Below are 23,907 nucleotides of genomic sequence, written 5' to 3' on the forward strand. Positions count from 1 at the left end.
TAGCCTTGTGTCCTATATATGGTGTGACATAGCAAAAAATGGAAATCAATTAAATATTAAATATTATTTATATTTATATTTAGCCTAATATAAAACAGCATTTATTTTCATTGTTAATTTATTTAATTTTTGCTGTCACACCATAGGACACATGTACACATTTGTCAACTACCCATAATCAAATAAATCATATGTGAAATAAATCATACAGTAATAATAATTTTTAATTATAATCACTTATTTAATAACATTAGTAAGTTAGCATAATCTGTATTTAAAGATGCATTAACAAAAATGAATAGATCCACATAATAAAATTTAACAGCACCTTGACATAATGATATCACATTACCAGCTTCTTTCCAAACACTTTTGATTGTGAAATTAGCTTTTGATCATTGCCCAAATAAATGCATCAATGGTTAAAAACTTAAAATATGTTCATAGAATGTAACTTTCATTGAGAGTAACTGAAACCAAATATATAAGGTCACAAAAGCTTTAGCATCCACAGATCATCTGCTCAGAAAAAAATCCTCAAGTATTCAATTCCTATGGCAATTATTGTGAATCACAATGTCTTTGTTCCCTTGTGCAATCAAACACAGCCGTTAAGTGCTCTTAGATGCTGAAGTCCTTTAAATCAGACTTGCTGGGTCTTATACCTGCACAGCCCATGGAGTAAAGGTGCCAGGTTCTGCAGGAGGACACTGAAGAAAACATACACAAATTCAATAGTCACATCCAGTAAACTCACAGTTGGGCATTCATTTTATATTTAGTTCACATAAAAACATGAAGGTGTAGTCTTTTTTGTGTGTGCATAAAATGAACCGAACCATACAAATGGTTTTTACAAAACAGTCAACAGTGAAAATTGCTACATACCAGTTTAGTAAATCGGTCCTCACAGGCATTTCGAATGCGTTCAGGCATGGCGGGACTATCCAGCCTAAAGGGTCCAGTGAGGCCGGACTCAGCCCTGGCAGAGGCGATGGCATCTTTAATGGCATAAAATGCTGAAGCTGCCAAAAATAGAGGAGGCTCCCCAACAGCCTGAATACAAACATGTAACCACATCAGAAATGAGAAACACCAGAAACCAACTTTCTTATGCCCTTATTGTTCACATGAACATAGTTGAACCAACATGAACATATTTTCCAACGAGACTCACAGTGCATTCAGTATACAGATTTATTTTCCAAGTATGCTGATTTCCTGGGAATCAAACCCATGACCTTAGTGTTACTTGTGTATATCTACAGTATGTCTGACCTTTGAGGAGAAGATGGCCTTTTCATTAGGAGCGTCTCTCAGCAGCGACACCTTTAATTCAACGGGGATGTCCCCAAAGGCAGGAATCTTGTACATTCCAGGTCCTCGAGTGTACAGGTAACCTTCAGGAGAGTATCGTAGTTCCTCCAGAGTGAACAGGCCTAAACCCTGCATGAAGCCACCCTCCACCTGCACACACAGCCCCAAAACAGCTCAGATTCCTAATAAAGTGAAAATCTGTATAGTGTTCCATTTTAACATTTTGTCATTTAGCAGTTGCATTAATCATTAGGAACATCAATGTGAAAACAACTTCAGGAAATTCAGACGAAATACCTGTCCAATATCCAGTGCGGGATTTAAACTCTTGCCAACATCCATAACAATGGAGGTATGAAGGTTCTAAAATGGGAGAGAGAGAGTAAAGCCATTATTAATATATTCTTTAATTTCATTATTTATTTAAGACTGTCCTCCCCCAAAAAACGACCCAGTCGGTCGTTTGTACAAGCACCTTATTACGACCAACAGTTCCGTATTAAGGATGAGCGCCCTCTAGCACCAGCAGCTTATTATGCAGTACAGTCATTCCATTGCTTTAACTTGTTCACTTTTTTTTGTTTTTTTTTGGGACTCATTCATACACATTTATCGATGCAAATTGATGTAGTTGTCACTTCCTAAACTTTGCATTGTGTACAGTCTCTTAGAAACAGTAAACACACACACTTATTATGTTGACATTACCTTATGACTGCCAGTGAGACAATCTATCTCCACCTCTGAAACTGCCACGCCGTAACTGAAGTAGTTGAACGCCCTTCCTGAATTTGTGTCGAAATCATAGCCGAGATCTGGAGTCCTTTAAAATATATTCAGATAAACACCTAACCCAGTTCTATGAGCACCAACATGACCAATATTGAGACATATGTGACAAAGATGTAAAAATGCTTTTGACACACTTGTAAAATCCATTGGCAGACAAGTTTACTCTGTCAAAGTATGCTGTTTTTACCTGTAATACAAGATTACAATACAACACAATATTTAATGCATTGTTTTATTTGCATCAAGTAAACAAATTAAGGGTATCTAACAAAAGATAACCATAAATTAATTATTAATGTTCAAATATTGAATATGTAAAAAAGAGCAACAAACCCATTCCTCCCAACCTCCTTTTGGGTTCTTGTCTTTGTATGGCTGAAGTCTCTGTAACAACTTCTGACAAGCATTCTGTGGGACGACACAAGGCCGTGTTGAATTACTGCTCATCTTAAGTGTTTTTTTCCCCAGGCGGTGACACAAATATCTGCTGTGTAAGTAAGACTTACAAAAACAGCCATGCCGTTAAGATCAGATGATGCTGAAGCGGCCGTAGGGCTGGTGTTGGGAACAGTGTTAGTGCTGGTCTCTGTGATGTGAATCTTTGTGCAGGGAATTTCGAGCGTTTTACTGGCCACCTCCACAACACAAAAACAAACAAAAGCTGATAAAGGCTATCAATCTTTACAATTAAGAATACAGAATAAAGATGTATAGCTTAGCTGTACTTGGTTTACCTGGATCATTTTAGTGTGCAGGCCTTGTCCCATTTCTGTTCCACCATGAGTCAAGAGAACAGAACCATCTGTGTACACGTGTACCAGAGCTCCTGCCTGTGTTACAAATACACATTACATACAATGCCCAAGACTCTATTACAGTCTTTAATTTGAGATTTGAGGAAGGTTGACCTGGTTGAGGAAGACGGCAGTGAAGCTGATGCCAAACTTGGTGGGAATGATGGACAGGCCTCTCTTGGTCCAACGATGCTGCCTGTATTAGAGCAGAATTCTATAGTTTACAGCAGTATGCAAATTGCACTAGTGTCAAATGTTTAGGTCTCTTAAAGGGACAGTTCACCCAATAAAAAATTTCTGTCATCAGGTACTCATCATGTTATTGCAAACCTGTATCACTTTCTTCTGCAGAACACAAAAGAAGATATTTTGAAGATTGTTGGTAACCAAACAGCATTGGCCCCTATTGACTTTGTATAGACATAGAAGAAAGAGTCATATACAGGTTTTACAACAACATGAATAAAGGATGATAGAATTGTTATTTTTAGTCAAACTATCCCTTTAACGGGAATGTTTTACAGAATGAAATATACCTGTGCCAACATATTAATTTAATTTCTTTCATTACAAGAACAAAAATTGTTAAAAAAAATGAATGACATTGACCAAACAATGAAGAAAAGCAGCCAATAAGAGCCTATAAAAGACGGAAACTTATTTTACACCTTTAAAAACACATTTCAGCTTGACACAAAATGCCTTTTTTGTCAGGTTGACAAAATGCCAATAGTACATTTTTGGCTACTTTAAAGATGCTAAAATGTGTGATAGATGGGTTATTTTGGATTATTTTAGTAACAAGGGCTGTTAAATGATTTTTTTAAAATTTGCATTCAGAATAAAAGTTTGTGTTTACATAATATACTGTATGTCTGTGCATATTAATTTTGTATTTACAAACACATACACATATTATGTATATATTTCTGAAATATTTAGATGTATTTGTTTACATGACCAATAATTAAAATTATATATACAGTAAACGTTGATTTTGAGGTTTTATATTTGTCTTAAATATACGCATGTATGTGTGTGTTCACAAATACAAAATTAATATGCACAGTACACAGGCATATATTATGTAAACACAAATTTTTATTCTGGATGCGATTCATCTAAATTTCTTACATCTGACCTGTTGTATTGCTCTACGGCAGCCTTGCGCTTGCTGAAGTCTGAGATCTCCATGCACTCCACCCAGCAGCGGTCAATGGTGAACTGGTCCAGGCACTGATTAAAGGGTGTGAGGTCTCCCTGTTTGTACATATTCAGTCTTCTCACCTGGAAGCAGAACATGACACTGTAGCATGTGATAGCATCATCAGTATATCTGTGTGGGCATCAGTTGCAGTTCTAACCTCTTCAGCAGGCAAACCGCAGCTATGAGCCACATCACTCATCCAGCTCTCCGCTATCATCATACCCTGCGGCCCACCAAAACCTCTGAACGCAGAGTTAGACGGCAGGTTTGTTTTACACATGTAGCCTGTGCCACGAATGTTAGGAATATTATAGGAGTTATCCATGTGAAATAGGGCTCTCTCCAAGATCTGTGTATTGAAAACATTTTTAATGCTTGGGGTTACGGAGGTGTATCTTGTAATGTGTAGCAGTGGCCACGAGGGGGCAATATGAACTTTAGGCCATTGAAGGCCTACAATACTCACTGACAAGGAAAGATCCATAGAATTGCCTACGTTGCTATATAAAGTCACATCAACTGCCATCACTCTTCCATTGTTCATGTACCCAACCTAGACAATAGATTTAAGAGATGTTTTATCAAGTACAAATCCTAGCAAGAACAGTATTTGCTTATTTTATAGGACAGCATTTTATTGGACAAAACATTTACATGTCCCTGAGTGCAAGATGAGTCATCATTATGTTTGTTTTCCTAGAAAAGAAAAACGTTAGAAGTGTACTGTGTCTCTGGTTAAGGTTATAGGAATATGTTTCATTTCTCATTTTTGTTTTTATTTTGGTTCAGTTTTGGTAAAAATGCTCAAAATATTAATGATTTTCTCCCACTAAAGTGTTGTTTTACTTCAGAAGACATTCATTAGCCATTTGGATTACTTTTATGATGGATGCATGGGCTTTTTGGAGCATCAATATTTTAGGACCAATAGATGTCCTAAAATAGACTAGTTGTGCAAGCACTGTCGAGCTTGTAGAGATGCAGCAGTAGTGCCAGAGGAGAACTGGCTGCCCTGGCTGGGCCTGGGTTCTCCCGAAGTGATTTTTTCTCCACTTGAGTTTTGTGTTCCTCGCCACTGTTTGCACACTGGCTGCACTAGTTTTGCTCGCCGGGGGCTGCTGACATCAACTTTAGCATTCTGTACTTGTTAATATTATTCTTAAATGTAACATTTGCTTGAATTATTATTACCCCACATAGGAATTGATAGTCTGCATAATATATTACCTGTGTTTCCCTTCTTTTATCTTCTGTCTCTATCTCTGTGTGTGTGTGTGTGTGTTCATGTTTGTACAGTATATCCCGGTGGGGACCTAAAACTGAATGCACACCAACTCAATGGGGACTCGTGTCACCGTGGGGACCAAAATTGAGGTCCTCATGGGCACAAAAGCTTATAAATTGTATAGAACAATATTTTTTTTAAATCTAGAAATGCAAAAGGTTTTCTATGATCTTTAGGTTTAGGGGTTGGGTTAGGGACAGGGGATAAAATATACAGTTTGTACAGTATAAAAAACATTACGCCTATGGACTGTCCCCACGGGGATAGTCAACCAAAGCCTGTGTGTGTGTACCTGTCACCGTGGGAACCCAAAATTGAGGTCCCCACGGGCACAAAAGCTTATAAATTGCACAAAACGAGAATTTTTGAAAATCTAAAAATGCAAAGTTTTCTACGATCTTTAGGTTTAGGGGATAAAATATACAGTTTGTACAGTATACAACTCATTACGCCTATGGACTGTCCCCACGGAGATAATAAAACATACATGTGTGTGTCAGTGTGTGTATGATATTTAATACATTGCTTATAGTTAAACATGTTTTCATGTACAGCTGCTTTGTAACAATGAAAATTGTAAAAAGCGCTATATAAATAAAAGTTGAGTTGAGATGTATGTATACAAAGGGACAGATTTTCAGTTTAAAAAACTGTTTAACTAAAGAGTCATACATTTAGGATGGCATGAGGGTAAATATTATTATGAAATCATTTTCATTTTGGGGTGAACTATTCCTTTAATTCTGTTAAGACAGCTTCAAAGCTAACAGACACTGACGAGTTTCATTTTGATGTCTTTAACAAATCATAAAGTTTTAAAAAAGTTCTCACCTTGTACCTTCCAAAGAATGGATGCCGACCGCCTGTAACCAGCATGTCCTCATCACGATCCAAGATGCAGCGCACTGGTCGCTTAACCCTTAAAGATTTAGCACACAACAAACATTTAACCACCGAAGTTCGACGATCTTTCGGGGTCTTTTTGACCCGCAAATGATTTTTTCTAAAATAAAAAAAAAGTTATTTCTGTCCAAATGACATGATACTTTGTACAGTGGTCAACACTTTCTAGATCTACAAACAGCACAGACACACAACTGAAGTTTAGATTAATTAAATTTAAATTTACAAATTAAATTTGTAGAATTATATGAAAAACAGATGATTCAAATAAAAGATAAACTCTCAACACAGCACCTTTTATCTTTGTAATATCTTGTTCATGTTTGATTCTAATCATGATGTAACATTATTGAAAAACTGACTTTTCAAACATTACAAAAAATGCTAAACTTTGACAAAAAGTATTTTTTATTGTTATAATTTTGATTTCATAATATGTATGAATCATATGAGTCCAATCCATAATATGAATCCAACTGAAAAAAGATATCTTTTAGTTGGTCTAATAGCACATAGCAAATAGTGGAGCTCTGCAGCAATCTACTGATAAAAGTGATAATTTTTTACTTTTAAAACTGCATTTTCCAAAAGATGGGAAAAAATCTTACACTAAACCATGTCAAATTATCCATGTTATCCCCATGAATTAAAGTTAGAAATGTGGGTCTTTTATAAAGTGAATTTTACATAAAAATCTGTTTTGTATGGAAACCTATTTAAAAAAACATTTATTTATATCAATTTTAAAAATATCATAAATCCTCTATAAACTGCAGAAATGTGAAGTAAAAACATTAAAATTAAATGTAAAATGACATTTGTTAAACAAAACACAATTATTTTTTTACAAAATTACATCTAGAGACACCAAAGACCATGAGTGTACATCCCAAACGAAGACCGCATAAGGGTTAAATAGTTAGACAAAGAGTAAGATTGATTTTGTGTCACTATTATTTATTTTTCATACTTTTGTGCAGCAACAGCCACCACTGTGGACAGAATGGTGCTACGACTCTCCTTCCCTCCAAATCCACCTCCCATCCTCTTCACACGACACACCACTCGGTTGGCTGGAACTCCCAAAGCTTTCGCTACCAGGGCCTGAGATGATTTCAGAAAGCCAGTCTTTTGCTTATGTACAGTGTATTTGTATTGATATTCTAAAGTTTGACTTTTACTACTGCAATGATGCACCAGCGTTGATGCAACGACCCATTCAATTTTGTTGCCATTTTATTACTCCTTCGTCTAAAATTAACGATTACTTACAAATATCATGTGTATCAAAACATAAAAATCAAAACGTCACAAAAATCAGGCACGATCTCTAGTCTATTCATTTAAATCATCTTTCTAATTGCATGTGCAGTTACTATTACATATTATGGAGGCCTATATGTGAGAAACATCATTATATAATAAGTCACATTGGATTTTGTTGAAAGTTATATACAAGTAACTTTAATCACTGCTAAACTCAACTGAAAATAGTGAACATGCAGATTTGATGCTTTCAGTATAGACACAAGCCACCAGGTGTCAGCAGGGAGTTCACCTGAGTCTTAGAGGCAGATTGTGTGGAGACAAACAGCTCCATTTCCCCGTCCTCTCCACGAGGGACAGCTATCGTGCAGTTAGTCTCCAGGTAAAAGTGCTCCTGTCCTCCAATGTGCATCTCACCTGAAGCATTACATAATCAGTCAGCTTGTCACATTAGAAAGCAACAGGACACAAGCTACTGTATTTCAAGAAAATGTTAAAGTGAGAAACATGCGACAAGTGATTCTTTTCACAGTCTGGTGTTTTTATTCTGGCCTTTCTTGATGACGTATCTGTACCTTGCAGGATGTGATCCGAGTCTTTAAATCCTTGTGCTACATCTCCACTCTCTATAGTCCTTACTGGGCGATAAAAGGAATTGTGGGTAATAGCATCCTGTTTGGAGTAAGCGCAAACATTTAGTTAGTTCACCATATGTGTGGGTGTTTGACATTTGGACAAGCTTTTTTGGTGACGACCTTGAATAAGCTCATTATGTAATGATGACAACAGAAAACGCATAAGGGTCAAAGATCACCAGGTTTATGAATAACATACTTTTAGTGGTTTTGCAATTGTTAGTAATTTTCATGTTTTTGTTACCCACCAGCGTTTTTAAAAAGAAATTGGGAGCCAGTACCAGCATTTCTGATCATTTTCACAAAACTTTGATAGTCCCCAGATTCATTTTTTTAATATGAACATATAATATATCAAATGTGCTCCATACTCTAACTGTAACAATATAGAAAAAAATGTAATTGTGGAGATAGACTTAAGGGCGGTACAATAAACAGGTACTGTATTCTGCACTTGCTTGCAGTTGATGTCCAATGTAAAATCTGACTACTGAATCAAAACCATATCATACAGCCGTGGAAAAATGAGATCATTTCAAATTTGCATTTTATTAGCATTTGTGTAGGGTGGTGCGTATGTGCATGCATGTTTACATGTGGAACAAATGCAGACCTGAATGGTGACGATCACAGGCTGTAGTTCTTCACAGTTTATCTTGACAGCCTTGGCTGCTCTCTGAGCATGAGCCTGTGTGTCCGCCACAATGGCCCCCACTATATGTCCCACACATGTGACCTATAGCATGACGTATCAATGTGAGGGAGAAAATCACAAATTCAGCATGACTGTGCACAAGCACCACCGTAAAATGATATATGAGCAAATGAGCCATATCACAGTTCACACTATTCTTTAACTCCTTATTTTATCATTTAAGAGTAAATAGAAATCATTGCACCAAACCAATAAAACGTGTATCAAAAGACAGAAATAAGAATCCTACGGTATTACAGAGAAGTTTGATATTATATTGACCTTGACCACATCTGAAACACTTCACCCAAAATAACATTTTTGTTATCATTCATTGACCCTCATGTGGTTTAAAGTCTACATATGACTCCTTCTTCTGTGGAACACAAACAAAGATATTTTGAGAAATGTCTTGTGTCTATACAATGGAAGTCAAAGGGGGTCAATGTTGTTTGGTTAGCAACATTTTTAAAAATATCTTTGTTCTGCAGAAGAAAGAAAGTCATTCAGATTTGGATTTGTAAAGTGAGGGTGAGTAAATGATAAAATACTTTTCATTTTTGAGTGAAGTTTCCTTTAACCATTAAACAACTATGTAAAAGTTTAACCGCGTGAATAAATGTTCAATTCATTATTACTGGAATAAATAAAGACAACTTGTTCTCACCCCTTTACTTAAGGTATTTTTAAGGTACTTTTGTCACCTTACTAAAGACTTTTTTGATTACATATACAAAGTATACATTCACATTTATCCAATATATTGAATAGAATGGACTTAAAAGAGTGATTCAGGGGCATATGTATCAGTCGTTACTACTTCTGATTTCAAATTAAGTAACCGCCTACAGCAGCAGAAGACACAGCCATTGACAGACATTCCAAGTGAGATGCATGTGAGAGACATTTTGCATGGAAATACATGTACAGGGCCTTAAAAAGTCAGTCACGAGGAGAACCTCATTTGCTGCAACTTACAAATGATACGCTCTGTTTAGTAAGAGACATCAACAGAGCTACGTTACTGGAGCTACACGCATGATCATCTGCCAAATAACTTTTCCCTGAAAAAAATCGGTGAAACCAATTTAGGCGTAAAATGTCTCTTATTTTTTCTAACCAGAAAATGCAAGGAATTTTGCAAAACACCTTATCATCGGCGAAGACTGTCTCATCGTAGACGACAGGTCCTGTCAGGTTACTTCCAGGGACATCCTTGGCAGAAATAAATGTTACCACTCCAGGAACTTCCATTGCATCGGAAGTGTCGATGGATCTACCAACAATATTAAAAACAGAGTTAACATCTGACAAATAACATCATAACATTCCAGTCATAAAACAATGCATTCTCACTTATGATGAGTGCAGTGTGTGCATAAGTCATAAACGTTACAGGATCCCAAATCACTCTGTGTATATATAAATGTGTGTGCTTTTTCATTAACTTTATAAGGGCGTGAGCTTTAGTGCTGGTGACCAATGCCAAATGGAGTTCATTTTCATAGCAAGGGATGTCATCACAATAGACAGCTTCTCCTGTGGCCTGCTTCAGAGCGGAGAGGTGCATAATCGGGTGGCCCATGACATCTTCACCATTCTCACCAGATGGAACTGACTAGAAATGAAGTTTAAAGCTAAGCACCTTGTACAGACGTAATGCACAGAACCTAAAACTAGTGCTAAATTGTATGCGTGTGCACCTGGTATAGCTGTACACTGGATGGTGAGTCTATCTGGAAGAGCTCAGTAACACTAGCATAATCAGGTCTGATGTCTTCAAAAACAATACCCTACAGAGTCAAACAGGGTTTGGATTACATATACGTATGAATGTGTAGTAATTGACAAAAAAGTATATAAAATTCAAAATAAAAGTAATTCAAATGACCTCCTTCTGCAAGTCCAGAGCCAGTCTGTGCTGGACAGTGAGGAAGAACTTATAGAAGAGGCTGATGGTCAGTGTGCGTCTGTATGTCACCATTCCACCAGGAGCTGAGGGAGACAGACTCATCTCCTCAGCCAATGAGGTGCAGGCGTCCTGTAGGAGCTCATCGTTCCATTGCCTGTAAGCAAGACACACCAAGGACCATTACGTTTTAAAAATCGTCATGAATTTAAAAGAATAGCCGCATTTACACCACAACGATAACAATAATGACACCGTCATTAATGATATCGTTGGGATCACTTTCTGATAAATGATTGCGCAAAATGTGTAAATTATTGTTATTGTGCATTGGTGGCATTACAAAACAAACATTTATGGCAATATACTGGAAAATATAGCGCAATATATAAAATAAGTCCATATATGGGAACCAAGTGCTTATATTTTTCAATATATGTAAAGCGGCACTTCTCTTTATTATTATTTCTTTAATATTATATATTGTAATATATTAACAAAATATTCTATATAGTTTCAAATATATATTAAATGATTTAATATATTGACAGTTAATATATAGGACAATATATTTTCCTTGCATAAGGGTGTAATACAGTGTAATGTCAGCAAAGAAATTGTGACTCATATGGCCGATATAATACTGTATATGTATAGTTAAATTATAACAATTTCGCTTGGATTTAAATTTTTTTGTAAAATATACTGTATTTTATTAATTGGTTAGTGTCATGTCCTGTGGCTGGCGCCTCTGTTCGCCACCTGAGGGTGCCATAGTGCTCTGTGTTTCTGCTTGTGTTTTGTAGGACCCATTTCCCATTATGCCTTGTGTCTCGTTATTGTAACTGGTTTCACCTGCGTCTTATTTCATGTTTGTCTCTTCTCTTGTGTATATATATATATATATATATATATTGCCCCTTTGTTCAGTTGTGTTTGGTCGATCGTTGTTGTTTGTTATGCCTTGTGTCACCCTGCCGTGTTCCTTGGTTCATTGTGGATTATACTTACTTTGTGAATTGATTAAAAGAACTTTACTGCACATGGATCCGCTCGCCTGTTTTCCCTGCTGCTATATGTGACAGAACGATCGACCAAAAATGGATCCAGCAGATCTTGTTCCCCCAGGAGCCCGGTTACTCATGCTACGCCAGGGCTACAACTCCCTTGAGGATCATACCCAGGACTTTTTGGACCTCTCTCATCAAACGCACTTTCCAGATAAGTCGCTTTTTGTTTTCTACCGTTGCAGCCTCAATGAACCCCTCAGAACTCAACTTGCCAGTTTTGATCCTCAAGGGACCTTTGTGAAGCCAGAGTCTCCCGCCGCCATGGCCGCCAAGCCAGAGTCTCCCGCCGCCATGGCCGCCAAGCCAGAGTCTCCCGCCGCCATGGCCGCCAAGCCAGAGTCTCCCGCCGCCATGGCCGCCAAGCCAGAGTCTCCCGCCGCCATGGCCGCCAAGCCAGAGTCTCCTGCCACCATGGCTGCCAAGCTGGTGGTCCCAAGTCCGGTGGTCATGGAGGTGTCTGCTCCTGAGGTCCTGTCCTGGGAGTCTGCCCCGCTGGTGATGGTTGCTGCGTTGGGGTGTGTTTGGGCTGTGCATTGCTCTGCTGCTCCAGAGCCCGCTGCCAAGATGGCCGCCTCGCCTGAGCCCGCTGCCAAGATGGCTGCCTCGCCTGAGCCCACTGCCAAGATGGCCACCTTGCCTGAGCCCGCTGCCAAGATGGCCACCTCGCCTGAGCCCGCTGCCAAGATGGCCACCTCGCCTGAGCCCGCTGCTTTCAGCCGTGCTTGTTACGCCCGACCCTGTCCAGCCGGCATCCGGCCCTGTCCAACCTGCGCCTCCAGGGCCTCCAGACCAGCCTGCGCCTCCCTAGCCTCCAGATGGCCACCACGGCCTAGGTCCGCGCCTCTGCACCACGGCCCAGGTCCGCCTCTGCACCACGGCCCAGGTCCGCTTCTGCACCACGGCCCCAGCCCTGTGCCCCTTCACGGGCCTGGCCCTCCGTCCCTCCCCCTGTTCCGCCTCTGCTCTTCCACCCTCCTGGACTGTCATATAAGGGCGTCTGGAATCCGCCCTTAGAGGGGGGGCTATGTCATGTCCTTTGGCTGGCGCCTCTGTTCGCCACCTGAGGGTGCCATAGTGCTCTGTGTTTCTGCTTGTGTTTTGTAGGACTCCATTTCCCATTATGCCTTGTGTCTCGTTATTGTAACTGGTTCACCTGTGTCTTATTTCATGTTTGTCTCTTCTCTTGTGTACATATATATTGCCCCTTTGTTCAGTTGTGTTTGGTCGATCGTTGTTGTTTGTTACGCCTTGTTTCACCCTGCTGTGTTCCTTGTTTCATTATGGATTATACGCACTTTGTGAATTGATTAAAAGAACTTTACTGCACATTGATCCGCTCGCCTGTTTTCCCTGCTGCTATACGTGACAGTTAGGCACTGTTGGTAAATTTTGGAACTAGTGTAACAACACTTCTGCCAAAACGACCAGGTGTAGACAATTATAAGCCCATAAATTATCATAATATTCTCCAACACTGGTTAAAGAACTACACAGACAAGTCATACCTGTTGAGCAACCTGTTGCATGTAGCCGTGGCAATGACAGTAACAGGAGCCATTCCTCCATAGCTTATTCGGATATTCTGGACAATGTTGGACCCCTCCTGGAAGCAAACGTTCATTCCACATGTGATGATGGAGATGTCGTCCTCTTTGCGAGGGGATTGTTTGAAAGCTGAGAAATATTGTCCCTAAAACACAAACGGAAAGAATAACTCACAATTTACATTGAATACTACATTTATATCATGAGGTGTGATATATTATGTAATGTATATGTAATGAGACTACAGACCTTTCTTGTGTATGGAATCTCAATGAACAACAAAATCTCATCTGACCTCAAAACAGTCTTTCTATAAGCGGGAAAGAATTTGTCATCCATCTCAAGAACCCGTTCTCCCCCTTTAAAAAAAGTAAGAGTAAAGGTTTTCTGTTTGTAAAGTGTTTTTTTTCTTATCTGCATAACATAGTCCTGAGACATGTAGAAAGACATAGTGGTAGACGGTTTCATCGGATACACGCACCTTGCCTGAAGTTAACTTCTGGTCTGTGTTTGATTATAATATAACAATTTATTTTATATTTGTATTTTGTATGAATATTTTATTGTATATTAATTGTATTAAATTAAATTAAAACTACTCATCAGGAATAGATTCTTTGTGGAGGTCTGCCGGAAGTTGAGTTTGGACCACACAACGTTTGTTTATGTTGTTGCCGCTAAAACCGTCTATACAATTGGTAATGACTCTACTTTACCATGCTGATACATTATGTAATCTGTTTACAGTGGCCGCTTTTTTGCCCGGAATTCCTGCTTATCAGATCATGAAATTACAAACTTTGACCCTTGAACAGAGAAAAACAATATACTGCACCTTTGGACATCACTGTAAGTTTGCAGCCTGCAGCCATGAACACGGGGTTGAGGTCTGAAATGGGACTCGCAGTCATAATATTTCCCCCAACAGCCTGACAGCAAAACATGTTTAAAAACACAGAAAGGAATATTCACTTTATATAACAGGTCGAACTATTTATTTGTGTTATTTTACAACAACAACAAAAAACAGCAGATCTTTATAAATAAATCACACACTGCGACATTTCGAATCTGCTGTCCCGCGAACCAGCGCAGCTGCTCCAGAACGCCCTTGAAGACCTCCGTCTGATGAGTAGGCAGATTCTTTACTGCTTCACGCAACACATCTCCTAGCAGAGTCAATGTCACTGATGCTCCAACCCTAATGCCTGTGAAATACAGAAATCTGTTTCTTAAAGTTCTTACTTTTACTAAAAAGTAAGCTTTAACTATATGTCACGATTTATCTTCATTAAAATCAAGTCTAAATGTGAAATGCTATATGACATATATGGTGTCAATGTCTAACAGACTCGAGCAACTGAAGGGCTATATTGGAAGATTCAGACTTTTTAAACACGAGTTACATTTTTGTACATTTCTCAAAAAAATCCCATAACAAAGAAAAATCATAGATGAGATCTCTATAATATCTCTGTTATTTATCCTACACATTAATGGAGAGCAAAATGTCTCCATTAGAGTTTCATAAGATTTGCCAAGTTTGCAAACAAAATGCATTATTATTGAAGATCTCAATATGAACTCAAACATTTCTGATCAAATTTATCCAATACAAATTATTTCACCTATATAATCTACATTCACGTTTCATCTCCTTACTCTGTTTGAAAGAGTGCACTTTCGTTAATATCTGTTTTTATGTCTCATGAGCAATTTTTGTCCAAGAAATATTTGATAAAGTACTAATGAAACATCTGAGAACTCTCCAGAGCTATGAAACAGCAACCGTTGAACAATAAGATTTTGTACTGGGTTTTCCTTACCATCTCGGGTATGTTGGATGCTGTTCAGTCCTGGAATGTAAGGTGGTGCCAGAATCACAGGATAAAGAAGGTTTTTGAACTTCATCTCAATACCTTGTTAGATAAACGAGTCAGTAGTTAACAGGCGATATCATCATCATTGTCAACATTTTTCATTTGATCATCTAGCCAGAATAAAATCTATGGGGTTTTCAATGTAATCTCAGTGAATATGGGCCTCACCAACTTCTGTGTTCCCAACCACTAGTTTAGCGTTGGGATAGGTGGCCTTTAGTTCCAGGAGTTCTTTGATGGAGCTGGGCTGAATCCAGAGCACTCGCTCCCCCATAAACCTTAACTCTCTCTGTGGCTGTTTACTTAGACTCTACAGAGCACAAACACACAGTATGTCTTTCAAACTGACACACATCCACATCATGTGTATAATACATTTTATTATAACACTAAATGCAGATCAAAAGTTTTTAAACATACCATGAGTTCAGGAGGAAAAATAATCTCTTGTGTTGGGTCTAATGGCATAAACTCTGATGGGTTATACAATTTCTGAGCTGGAAGTGTTGAATTTACCTAAAAAAACCAGAAAGTACATTTCTCTCACATTGATATTTTAAAGAGATAATCCTTTGAAGCTGTTACAATCCTCAGATAACATTTAGTAATACTGATTTGGCATGTGAGATTGTGAAACAGTGATCAAGAAGCATCTACTGTTATTTCACAGGCTCATGAGTGTCACTTCAGACATGTGACTGCTTTCCTGTGAGATTGAAAGGCATTCCATGTCATTGATTTCCTAAGCAGTCGCAACAGGCTTATCAATAGCAAGGCCTTGGGAGAAAAATGGGCTGCTACTCTTAGAAAGAAAAAAATAGTACATATACAGTACAATGTGAGAATTGATATGGCAGTGATATGTCTTACATTGACAAGATCCCGTGTGTGTCCATTTGCCATACAGCATCCATTAATTCTTCCTTTTCCACAGCATCCACCATCCTGTAAATACAGAGACTGTATTAATCTGTACTACTGGTCTTTAACTTTTGTAACCTATTCATCAACACAATCTTTTTAATAAATGGTTTAAAAAAATGATGTTTGTAGGCCTTTATGCAAGTTAAACCCATACAGACACATTTTCTTTTAGACTGACTGAAAGATAATTTAAGTAGTTTAACACTTTTGCATTCCATTTTGCGTACATTAATCCCTATTAGAATGGAAATGAGATCCACTTCTTTATTCAAATTAGATCTTTCGTAAAGTTTCTCAGTCACGCACCATGTTATCATTTATGCCTGTTAGTGAACTTAAAGGAAAAATTCATCCAAAAATAGTCCCCATTGACTTGCCCATAGTAATCTTTATTCCCACTATGGAAAGTCAATGGGGAAATTTTGTTGGCTGAACTATTCCTTTACGGAAATACTTGTGTGCGTGTGGTGTTAGTAAATCACACAAGCTCTTTTACCTTTGTAAACGTCCTGTAGCCTTCCAGAATAGGTCTATACCCTGTACAGCGACATAAATTGCCTGGGAACGACCAAAATAGGAAATAAAAATATGTATTTCAAAACATACACATTAAAGTAAACACAGACATTTGATGCAAAGATAGTAATCATCACTACACCTTGAAAAGCCTCCTGAATGTCGTGCATGGTGGGCTGAGGGTTGTTTCTCAAAAGAGCATACATAGACATTACAATCCCTGGAGTGCAGAATCCACACTGTGACCCATGAGCCTTTGCAATTCGCTCCTGTTTTTAAAAGGGAAGACACTATTGAATTAAATTAGCAAGAGGCAGTAGAAAAATAGTTAATGAACGAAAGAAGTCATTAGTGTGACATGCTTTCATCCTCATTCTCTGGAATAATAAGAAAATAAGATGCAAAACTTTGATGGTTCTCAGACCTGTACTGGATGGAGTTTGCTGGCCACACTGCCGATACCTTCCACAGTTGTTACTGCACAGTGATGCAGAGAGCACAGAGGAGCCAGACAGGCATTAACCGCATGGTGACTTAAAGAATGCTATTAAGGACATAAATGTAATCATATTCACTCATTTTTTAATTATCTTGTAGAATACACACATGTATGCATTTGGGAGTTTATCCAATGCGACTTACAGTGCTATCAAGGTAAATAGTATTTATAGATCTTGGTTGTATCAATTGAGCTACTACACTTCCGTGACAAACCTGCTCAAGATTCAGATTAAGGCAGCAATGCACAATTTATGAATTAATGAAAAAGATACATAATCCGGTTTCGATGTGGATGGTATTTGGACACCATGACAGTACAGGCTCCACAACCACCTTCAGCACATCCCAGTTTGGTTCCGTTCAGACCCACTGCAAGCAATACTAAGGAAAGCAACTTGGAAAACAATAGTGTTAAAGGAACAGTTCACCCAAAAATGAAAATTCTGTCTTTTACTCATCCTCAAATTGTTCCAAATCTGTATACAGATTCTGTATTTTTTTTGTGAATAATGAACACAAAAGAAGATGTTTTGAAGAATGCTTGTAACCAAACAGTTCTTGGCCACCATTGACTACCATAGTAGGAAAAAATGCTTTGTAAGTGTCTTTGTTCTGTTGAACACAAACACAGAAGAAGATGTTTTGAAGAATGTAGGAAAGAAAATAGTTCTGGGGCACTTTTGAATAACATTGTAGATTTTCCTACTATGGTAGTCAATGGTGACCAAGAACTGTTTGGTTACAAGCATTTAAATGAGTTTAAATGAGGACAGATTTTTTATATTTGGGTGAACTGTTCCATTAAGTGTGAACGATTACAGTTTTTTTTCAATTGCTAACATCCTTTTGACCAATCTGTAGTCACATTTTCAAAACTCTAAACACAATTAGCACAACATCCGTCTGTTGTGACCATAGCATTAACAAAATTCATGTTGTTTTCACAACATACTCAGTCGATTAACACGTTTCTAAAATGCTTACATTTTCTTTTCACACAAGCTTACCCCATACCAAAATTATGGATCTTTCTTATCTTTTTTACAAATGTTTGAAGTACTAGTGAAATAAACAATGACAATTCTTATTAATTCATGAAATGTTGCAGCGTTTATAGTAAATAGCTTATCAATGTGGGTCATTTTCTTTTTAAAATTCATGTAACCTTAAAATAATCTTCAGTCAAAATCTGAAAATGCACTTCCGCCCTGAAATGACTATCCATCTCAAATGACGTAAATTAGATGGCATGGACCGGAGCATCCGTTAACTCATCCCCTTCAACTGTCACTCTGCTGCCAGTTTCATTTCAAAATCAATGCAACAGCTGTTTTTACACATCCAATCAATTCGCAGTGAAAAACACAAGCCACGACCACTAATTTTATCCTTTGAAATTCCTTTTCACTCGGAAATGTGTCAGAATACAGAAGTAAAAACGATCGCAACTTCCGGTTCACAGGGACTTTAAACACAGCATGACAAAAACGAAGACCTGATGTTCCAAACCCTAAATATAGTAAAAAAGCGTCTTCTTCTTCTTCTGCTGCAACAACAGCAGCTTACAGTAAAAGACCTGATAAGAATTTTCTAATTAGTGATAATTGAAAAATAGCTGATTCCAATCTCAGTCTGAGACATAGCTAGATGTTGAAGTCTTTCCATCACATGATCATGAGCATCCAAATGCTGAAGATCAAATAGATTAGAATTGTACGTACACAGAACTTTTTTTTTGTCCGTTATTTTGTTTTATTTTTGCTATTTTTGAACCAAAGGGCATGCATTTTTATCACTGACAGCAATTACATAGTGCTAATAAAGCCTTTACTGCAGCAGTGCACTTACTTTTTTGTACATTCTACTGACGATTCCTTCACTATGTTGTCTTCTGTGAGCTTTTGGAAAGTTTTGAAAGTTTGTGTTTTCATGGAGATATTGGACAAAGCAAACTTTTTCATCATATGTTTTTTTTCTTCGATTTTTCAGTTGGGTGTGTAAGTCACATCCAACCTTATATCCTCTAAAATATGGCACCATATTGAAACTGAAATTACAATATCAGCAAGAGTAATTGACAATTATGATTATTATATAGACAAATGTATATACAATATCCACCTTTAGTTTATTGACAGAAAATTCCCAATGAACCCCACCCCCACCTACTTTTGGTGTAATTGTATGGTAACGTTTGCACTTCTGTCACTTTTGCTGTAATTGTATGGTAACGGTAGGTTCTAGAAACAAACTTTAAGTGTTCATTGGTAGCAGAGATGTGTATGTTGTTTGTGTAAAAATATAATTAATCAAGCTCAAATATTTTTTCAGTGATTGAGCTAAAATCAAAAAGCGTTACATTGTACCCCCCACTCTACCCTATCTAAAATTAATCCACACAGAGGAATTGTGATACAGAAAAGAAAAATACAAGATTATTTTACAACACAATAGATTTTTTTTACAGCTGACTGAATAAAAAAAAGACTTTCATATTGTATGTTCTATACAGGTCGAACTGAAACATGACAAGTAATGCAGTTTTTGTAATGTCATTCATTGTTAGCATTTTGACAAGTGCTCGAATTGAATCAAGTCTTATGGGGGGTCCCCACTTTTTTTGGTGGGGGTGGGAGTTAGTCTCGCAATATACAATTTATACAAAATGCACAATATATTTGATCATAATATGCATAAATATATACTATTTATTAAAAACAGGCTTACATAAAAGAACAGGCTTCTTTTACTGTATTTTGGATCAAATCAAGGCAGGCTTGGTTAACAGAAATTACTTTTGAACAGTAGTGTATGTCCAACAGAATAATTCTAGCATTATTTACCAATGTAGTATTTACTATTTTCCCTAAAAACAACTGGATGATTGACACTGTGATAATAATGTTTGTTCCAAAAACTTGTTTAAATGCAAGAAACTAATTTATTATATATTAAAAACATAAATTGTGACCAGTGTTGGGTAAGTTACTCTCAAAAAGTAATTAATTACTAATTACTAATTACATATTCAAGTGTAATTAGATTACTGTACAAATTACTCTCTCCAAAAGTATTTAGTTACTTATTACTAATTACTTTCTATATCCTATATCAACCTTGATTAGTTAAGTGATTCAATGATAGGCATGAAAGGGCTCTTTTAATTCATTTAAATAAACAACATTAAACTACATAAAGAAGTATTATTAACTGACCAAAGTATTACAAATGTGAGAATTATACATAAAAGCACAGATTTAAAGTTAGACTTTGAATTTTGATGTCAATTCCACTGTTGCACACACATATATTACACAAAGTATTTAGTTTAATTACATCAAAAGTAACTGTAATTAAATTACAGAAAAAACAAAAGTAATTCAATTCGAGCACTGATTTTGACAGTCTATGCGTTATGTAAGGAATAATTGACGACGGGCCGTTCAATTATCGAAAGTTAATGCACACCCCGAGGTGGTAATGCGGCCACGACGCAAAGCGGAGTGGCCGTTACACCTCGGGTGTGCATTAACTTTCGATAATTGAAAGGACCGGAGTCAATTATTCCGCTTATACCACGGTCACAACACCACAAGACGTTGTTCCGATACCACAAGACGTTGTTACGATGTTTTATGTCAAGACATTTGTATGGTATTTGTCCCGGAATGCTCTTGCTGGTAGAACTAATTTCTTACGCATCTCATCTGAAGGCGTTGCTTGAGCCTGCATATGCAGTTTTCCGAGAGCGAGAGGAAGACAGACAGTGCACGTGCACACGCGTTTGCTTCACTGAGAGTGAAAAGACAAGTATCTACAGTTGATTTGTTTTCGTCGTATTTAACACCCCTGTCGTATAAGAAAAGTATTAAGAGAAAAAAGTGACACGGAGGTTTCTGCGCCAGCTGCGGTTCTCGCAGTGGCATAGAAAGCTTCCTGCTGTGTGTTTTAAGTCCCGTTTACCCATTCCACAGACGAATTTAACATGTTGTTTTTGTTATGTTTGTGCTTAGTGTTTTATCTTTAACCCGATGATTGTGTCATGTAGTTTGCCGTTACCTTTGATATATGCTTTAGTTTTTCGTCTGAACAGTCCTGTACAGTGCTCTCGCCATTGTTGTTCAAATGCTGTCCATAAATAATAGTTATTTCTTCTCAGACAATGGAATTTGCCTGTCACTTTGTCTGTTGTTAGATACGTATTCACTGGTGGACAGTAGGATACATTTAAGTTCAACTGGGCGCAGTGATATGGAACTGTAATTCGGTCGACAAATCTGGAACTACTTCATAGGTGTGCGTTTAACTGAAAAATAATGCACACCCGTCGAACGTTCGTCAGCCAATCAGAATGAAGCATTCAACAGCCCCGTGGTATAAGATTGATTATACCACGGGGCTGTGGAATGCTTGATTCTGATTGGCTGCCGAAGGTTCTACAGGTGTGCATTATTTTTCAGTCAAACGCACACCTATGAAGTAGTTCCAGTTCTGTCGACCGAATTACAGTTCGATATCACTGCGCCAAGTTTTACCGTTATAACGGATTTATACTGTAGCTACAGTCCACCACAAACAACATGGAAGACGATTTAAATTTCCAGAAATAACTTTTAATAATTAAGGAAAGCACGAAAATTTCAACAATTGGGCAAAAGCTGTACTTGACAGTCAAGAAGATGATAAAAAAGAAAGCGAACATCAAAGGCAGACAGCATTAGCAAACGTCATAAAACGGTCACTGAAGATCAACTAGACAAGATTGAAGGTGAAAAACACGAAGAAAACACCAAAAAGACAACAGCTTGGGCAATAAATGTGTTCAACGATTGGCTTAAAACAAAAAACTACGTTTGCTGAAGAGGTAGAAAGAGAGGGGGCAAAGGCTTTAAACAACTATCTGCAAGCTTTCTATGCAACTGTGAGAACTGCAGCTGGCACTAAATGAATAGATAAACATCGATTGAATACTTGTTCCGTTTTTTTACATCATGCTTATAACTATAAAATACCAACAAAGTAAATTATACATTTTGACAAGCCTATTTGTTCACAGGGTTTTGTCATTACTACAATCACATGTGCATGCGCGCTCTCTCTCAAGCTTTTAAAATGACGTCACTACAGGCAGCTTCGGATGAGAAAATAGTCCCCCACTATTATATAGCATTATAAGCGCGGGAAACATAACAAATCTCTTGAAATAAAACACATGAAAAAGTGTGCATTAACTTTCGATAATTGAACGGCCCGTCATCAATTATTCCTTACCATATGTTCCTGTTTTCTATAGAAAACTAGTGCTAATGTTTTGACTGAATGATGGGTTTGCTGTGTTTGGATATAGCATCTATATTGAAAAAGCCATTTAGCATCTTAATATGTAGAGTTTGTATTTATTTAACAAAATGTGGTTTTGGCAAGAAGATTAACTATTTGGCTAATTGTGATGTGTGCTACTGTGTTAAGAGTTTAGAAAAAGTACTTTAAGTATTGGTAAACGCTTGTTAGCAATTGAAAAAAAACTATAATACAAAATTACTCAATAAAGTACAGGTAAATATACAATAATGCTAACTGGTGACAATCTCTGTTTTGATGCTTGAGATCAGATGATATAGGGGTAAATGATTGATGTCTTTCCACAAGTTTTACAGGACAAATCAAAGATTAACCAAGAAATAGCAAAATAAACAAAATCCTACTTACATTTAAAAAATATTGATGTTATATCAAAGCTACATCCTTACAGAAATATATGCTAATTCTAAAGGAAAGTCTAATAGATTTCCCTTTTAATGTCAGACATGAAAAACAAGTGTTGCAATTAGGCCTACAGACAAATCAAATGTTCTAAACAAACAAGCAGATCTGGTGAAGCTTTACAGTGACTCACACACCAGCATGAAGCAAACAGTTGTGCAAACTGCATAACTTTAAAGAGAGTGACCAATCTGTGGGATCAGTTTTTTTCACGAGTGTTAACATTAGATATTAAAAGACTTAATAGGCTATTGTAAGAAGCATTCCGTTCCAACACACAGAGACTGTTCAACACAGATGAAAAAGGATACATGTTTTCCTGATGTATGTCAGAAGCGTCATTTCAGGATCTGCATTTCTCTCAGTGATCTGTGCAGAATTAATTGTCAAACAATCATTAAGGCATTCGTTTGGGTTTTTAAAAGTTGTTAAATGTACACTGTATTGTACAGCTTTTTTTATACATAACTGTAAAAATGTACATTTTCATTTGCTTTTCCAAATACGTTTAAACGAAACATTAAGACAATTTCATCAATCATCAAATACCTTTTTGCCGTTAACAAAGAAAACAAGGTCATCGCCTGGATCTTGAAGTTTGTTCTTTATCTTGTCCATTGTAATAGAAATATTGTCCCACTGTTTCTCTGTAGACTGAGTTCAGATGAGTTTGAGAGCTGAGCTGTGAATATAGAGCTGTGAGCGCCGCGTCACGTGACAGCGCTCTTATCAAACGTGCTCTCCTGACGAGCAGCAGTGCGGTTAAATGGAGAATGACGCGCGAGTGAGTTGCAGTGGCACCAAATATTTACTACTATTCACCCATACTTCGTTTAGAGCGGTAATTAATGTTATACATAGATTCTACACGTACATTGTATTATTTAAATAATTTATCATCAAAAT

The 23,907-nt window shown here is 37.3% G+C and overlaps 1 protein-coding gene across 1 annotated transcript; it reads right to left on the reverse strand.

The window, feature by feature from the left end:
* Positions 1-245: 245 nt before the first annotated feature.
* xdh (xanthine dehydrogenase) lies at positions 246-23,650 on the reverse strand. The gene is made up of 36 exons (XM_057343914.1): positions 23,551-23,650; positions 23,313-23,370; positions 17,511-17,607; positions 17,162-17,270; positions 16,880-17,006; positions 16,718-16,779; positions 16,168-16,242; positions 15,718-15,813; positions 15,466-15,607; positions 15,244-15,336; positions 14,474-14,625; positions 14,253-14,346; positions 13,667-13,776; positions 13,378-13,562; positions 10,785-10,959; positions 10,597-10,686; positions 10,342-10,511; positions 10,043-10,169; positions 8,813-8,935; positions 8,140-8,236; positions 7,857-7,981; positions 7,269-7,402; positions 6,227-6,314; positions 4,577-4,663; positions 4,268-4,459; positions 4,045-4,190; positions 3,018-3,099; positions 2,844-2,939; positions 2,616-2,744; positions 2,443-2,517; positions 2,244-2,296; positions 2,026-2,140; positions 1,615-1,680; positions 1,279-1,467; positions 889-1,056; positions 246-710 (listed from the first exon to the last, which is right to left on the reverse strand). Exons 1-36 carry the CDS (start codon positions 23,617-23,619, stop codon positions 660-662), a joined length of 4,047 nt encoding a protein of 1,348 aa, XP_057199897.1. The 5' UTR covers positions 23,620-23,650; the 3' UTR covers positions 246-659.
* Between the last annotated feature and the right edge of the window lie 257 nt (positions 23,651-23,907).

This window comes from Triplophysa rosa, linkage group LG10 (assembly GCF_024868665.1).
Source record: "Triplophysa rosa linkage group LG10, Trosa_1v2, whole genome shotgun sequence".
NCBI classification, from domain to species: Eukaryota; Metazoa; Chordata; class Actinopteri; order Cypriniformes; family Nemacheilidae; genus Triplophysa; species Triplophysa rosa.

Excerpts from the sequence above, each read along its gene's own strand:
- xdh (XM_057343914.1), bottom strand. The coding sequence starts at position 23,619 with ATGGACAAGATAAAGAACAAACTTCAAGATCCAGGCGATGACCTTGTT. Across the intron at positions 4,664-6,226 it reads CATTCTTTGGAAGGTACAAG|GTTGGGTACATGAACAATGG; the intron begins GTGAGAACTTTT and ends TCTATTGTCTAG. Across the intron at positions 2,745-2,843 it reads TGCACACTAAAATGATCCAG|GTGGCCAGTAAAACGCTCGA; the intron begins GTAAACCAAGTA and ends TGTGTTGTGGAG.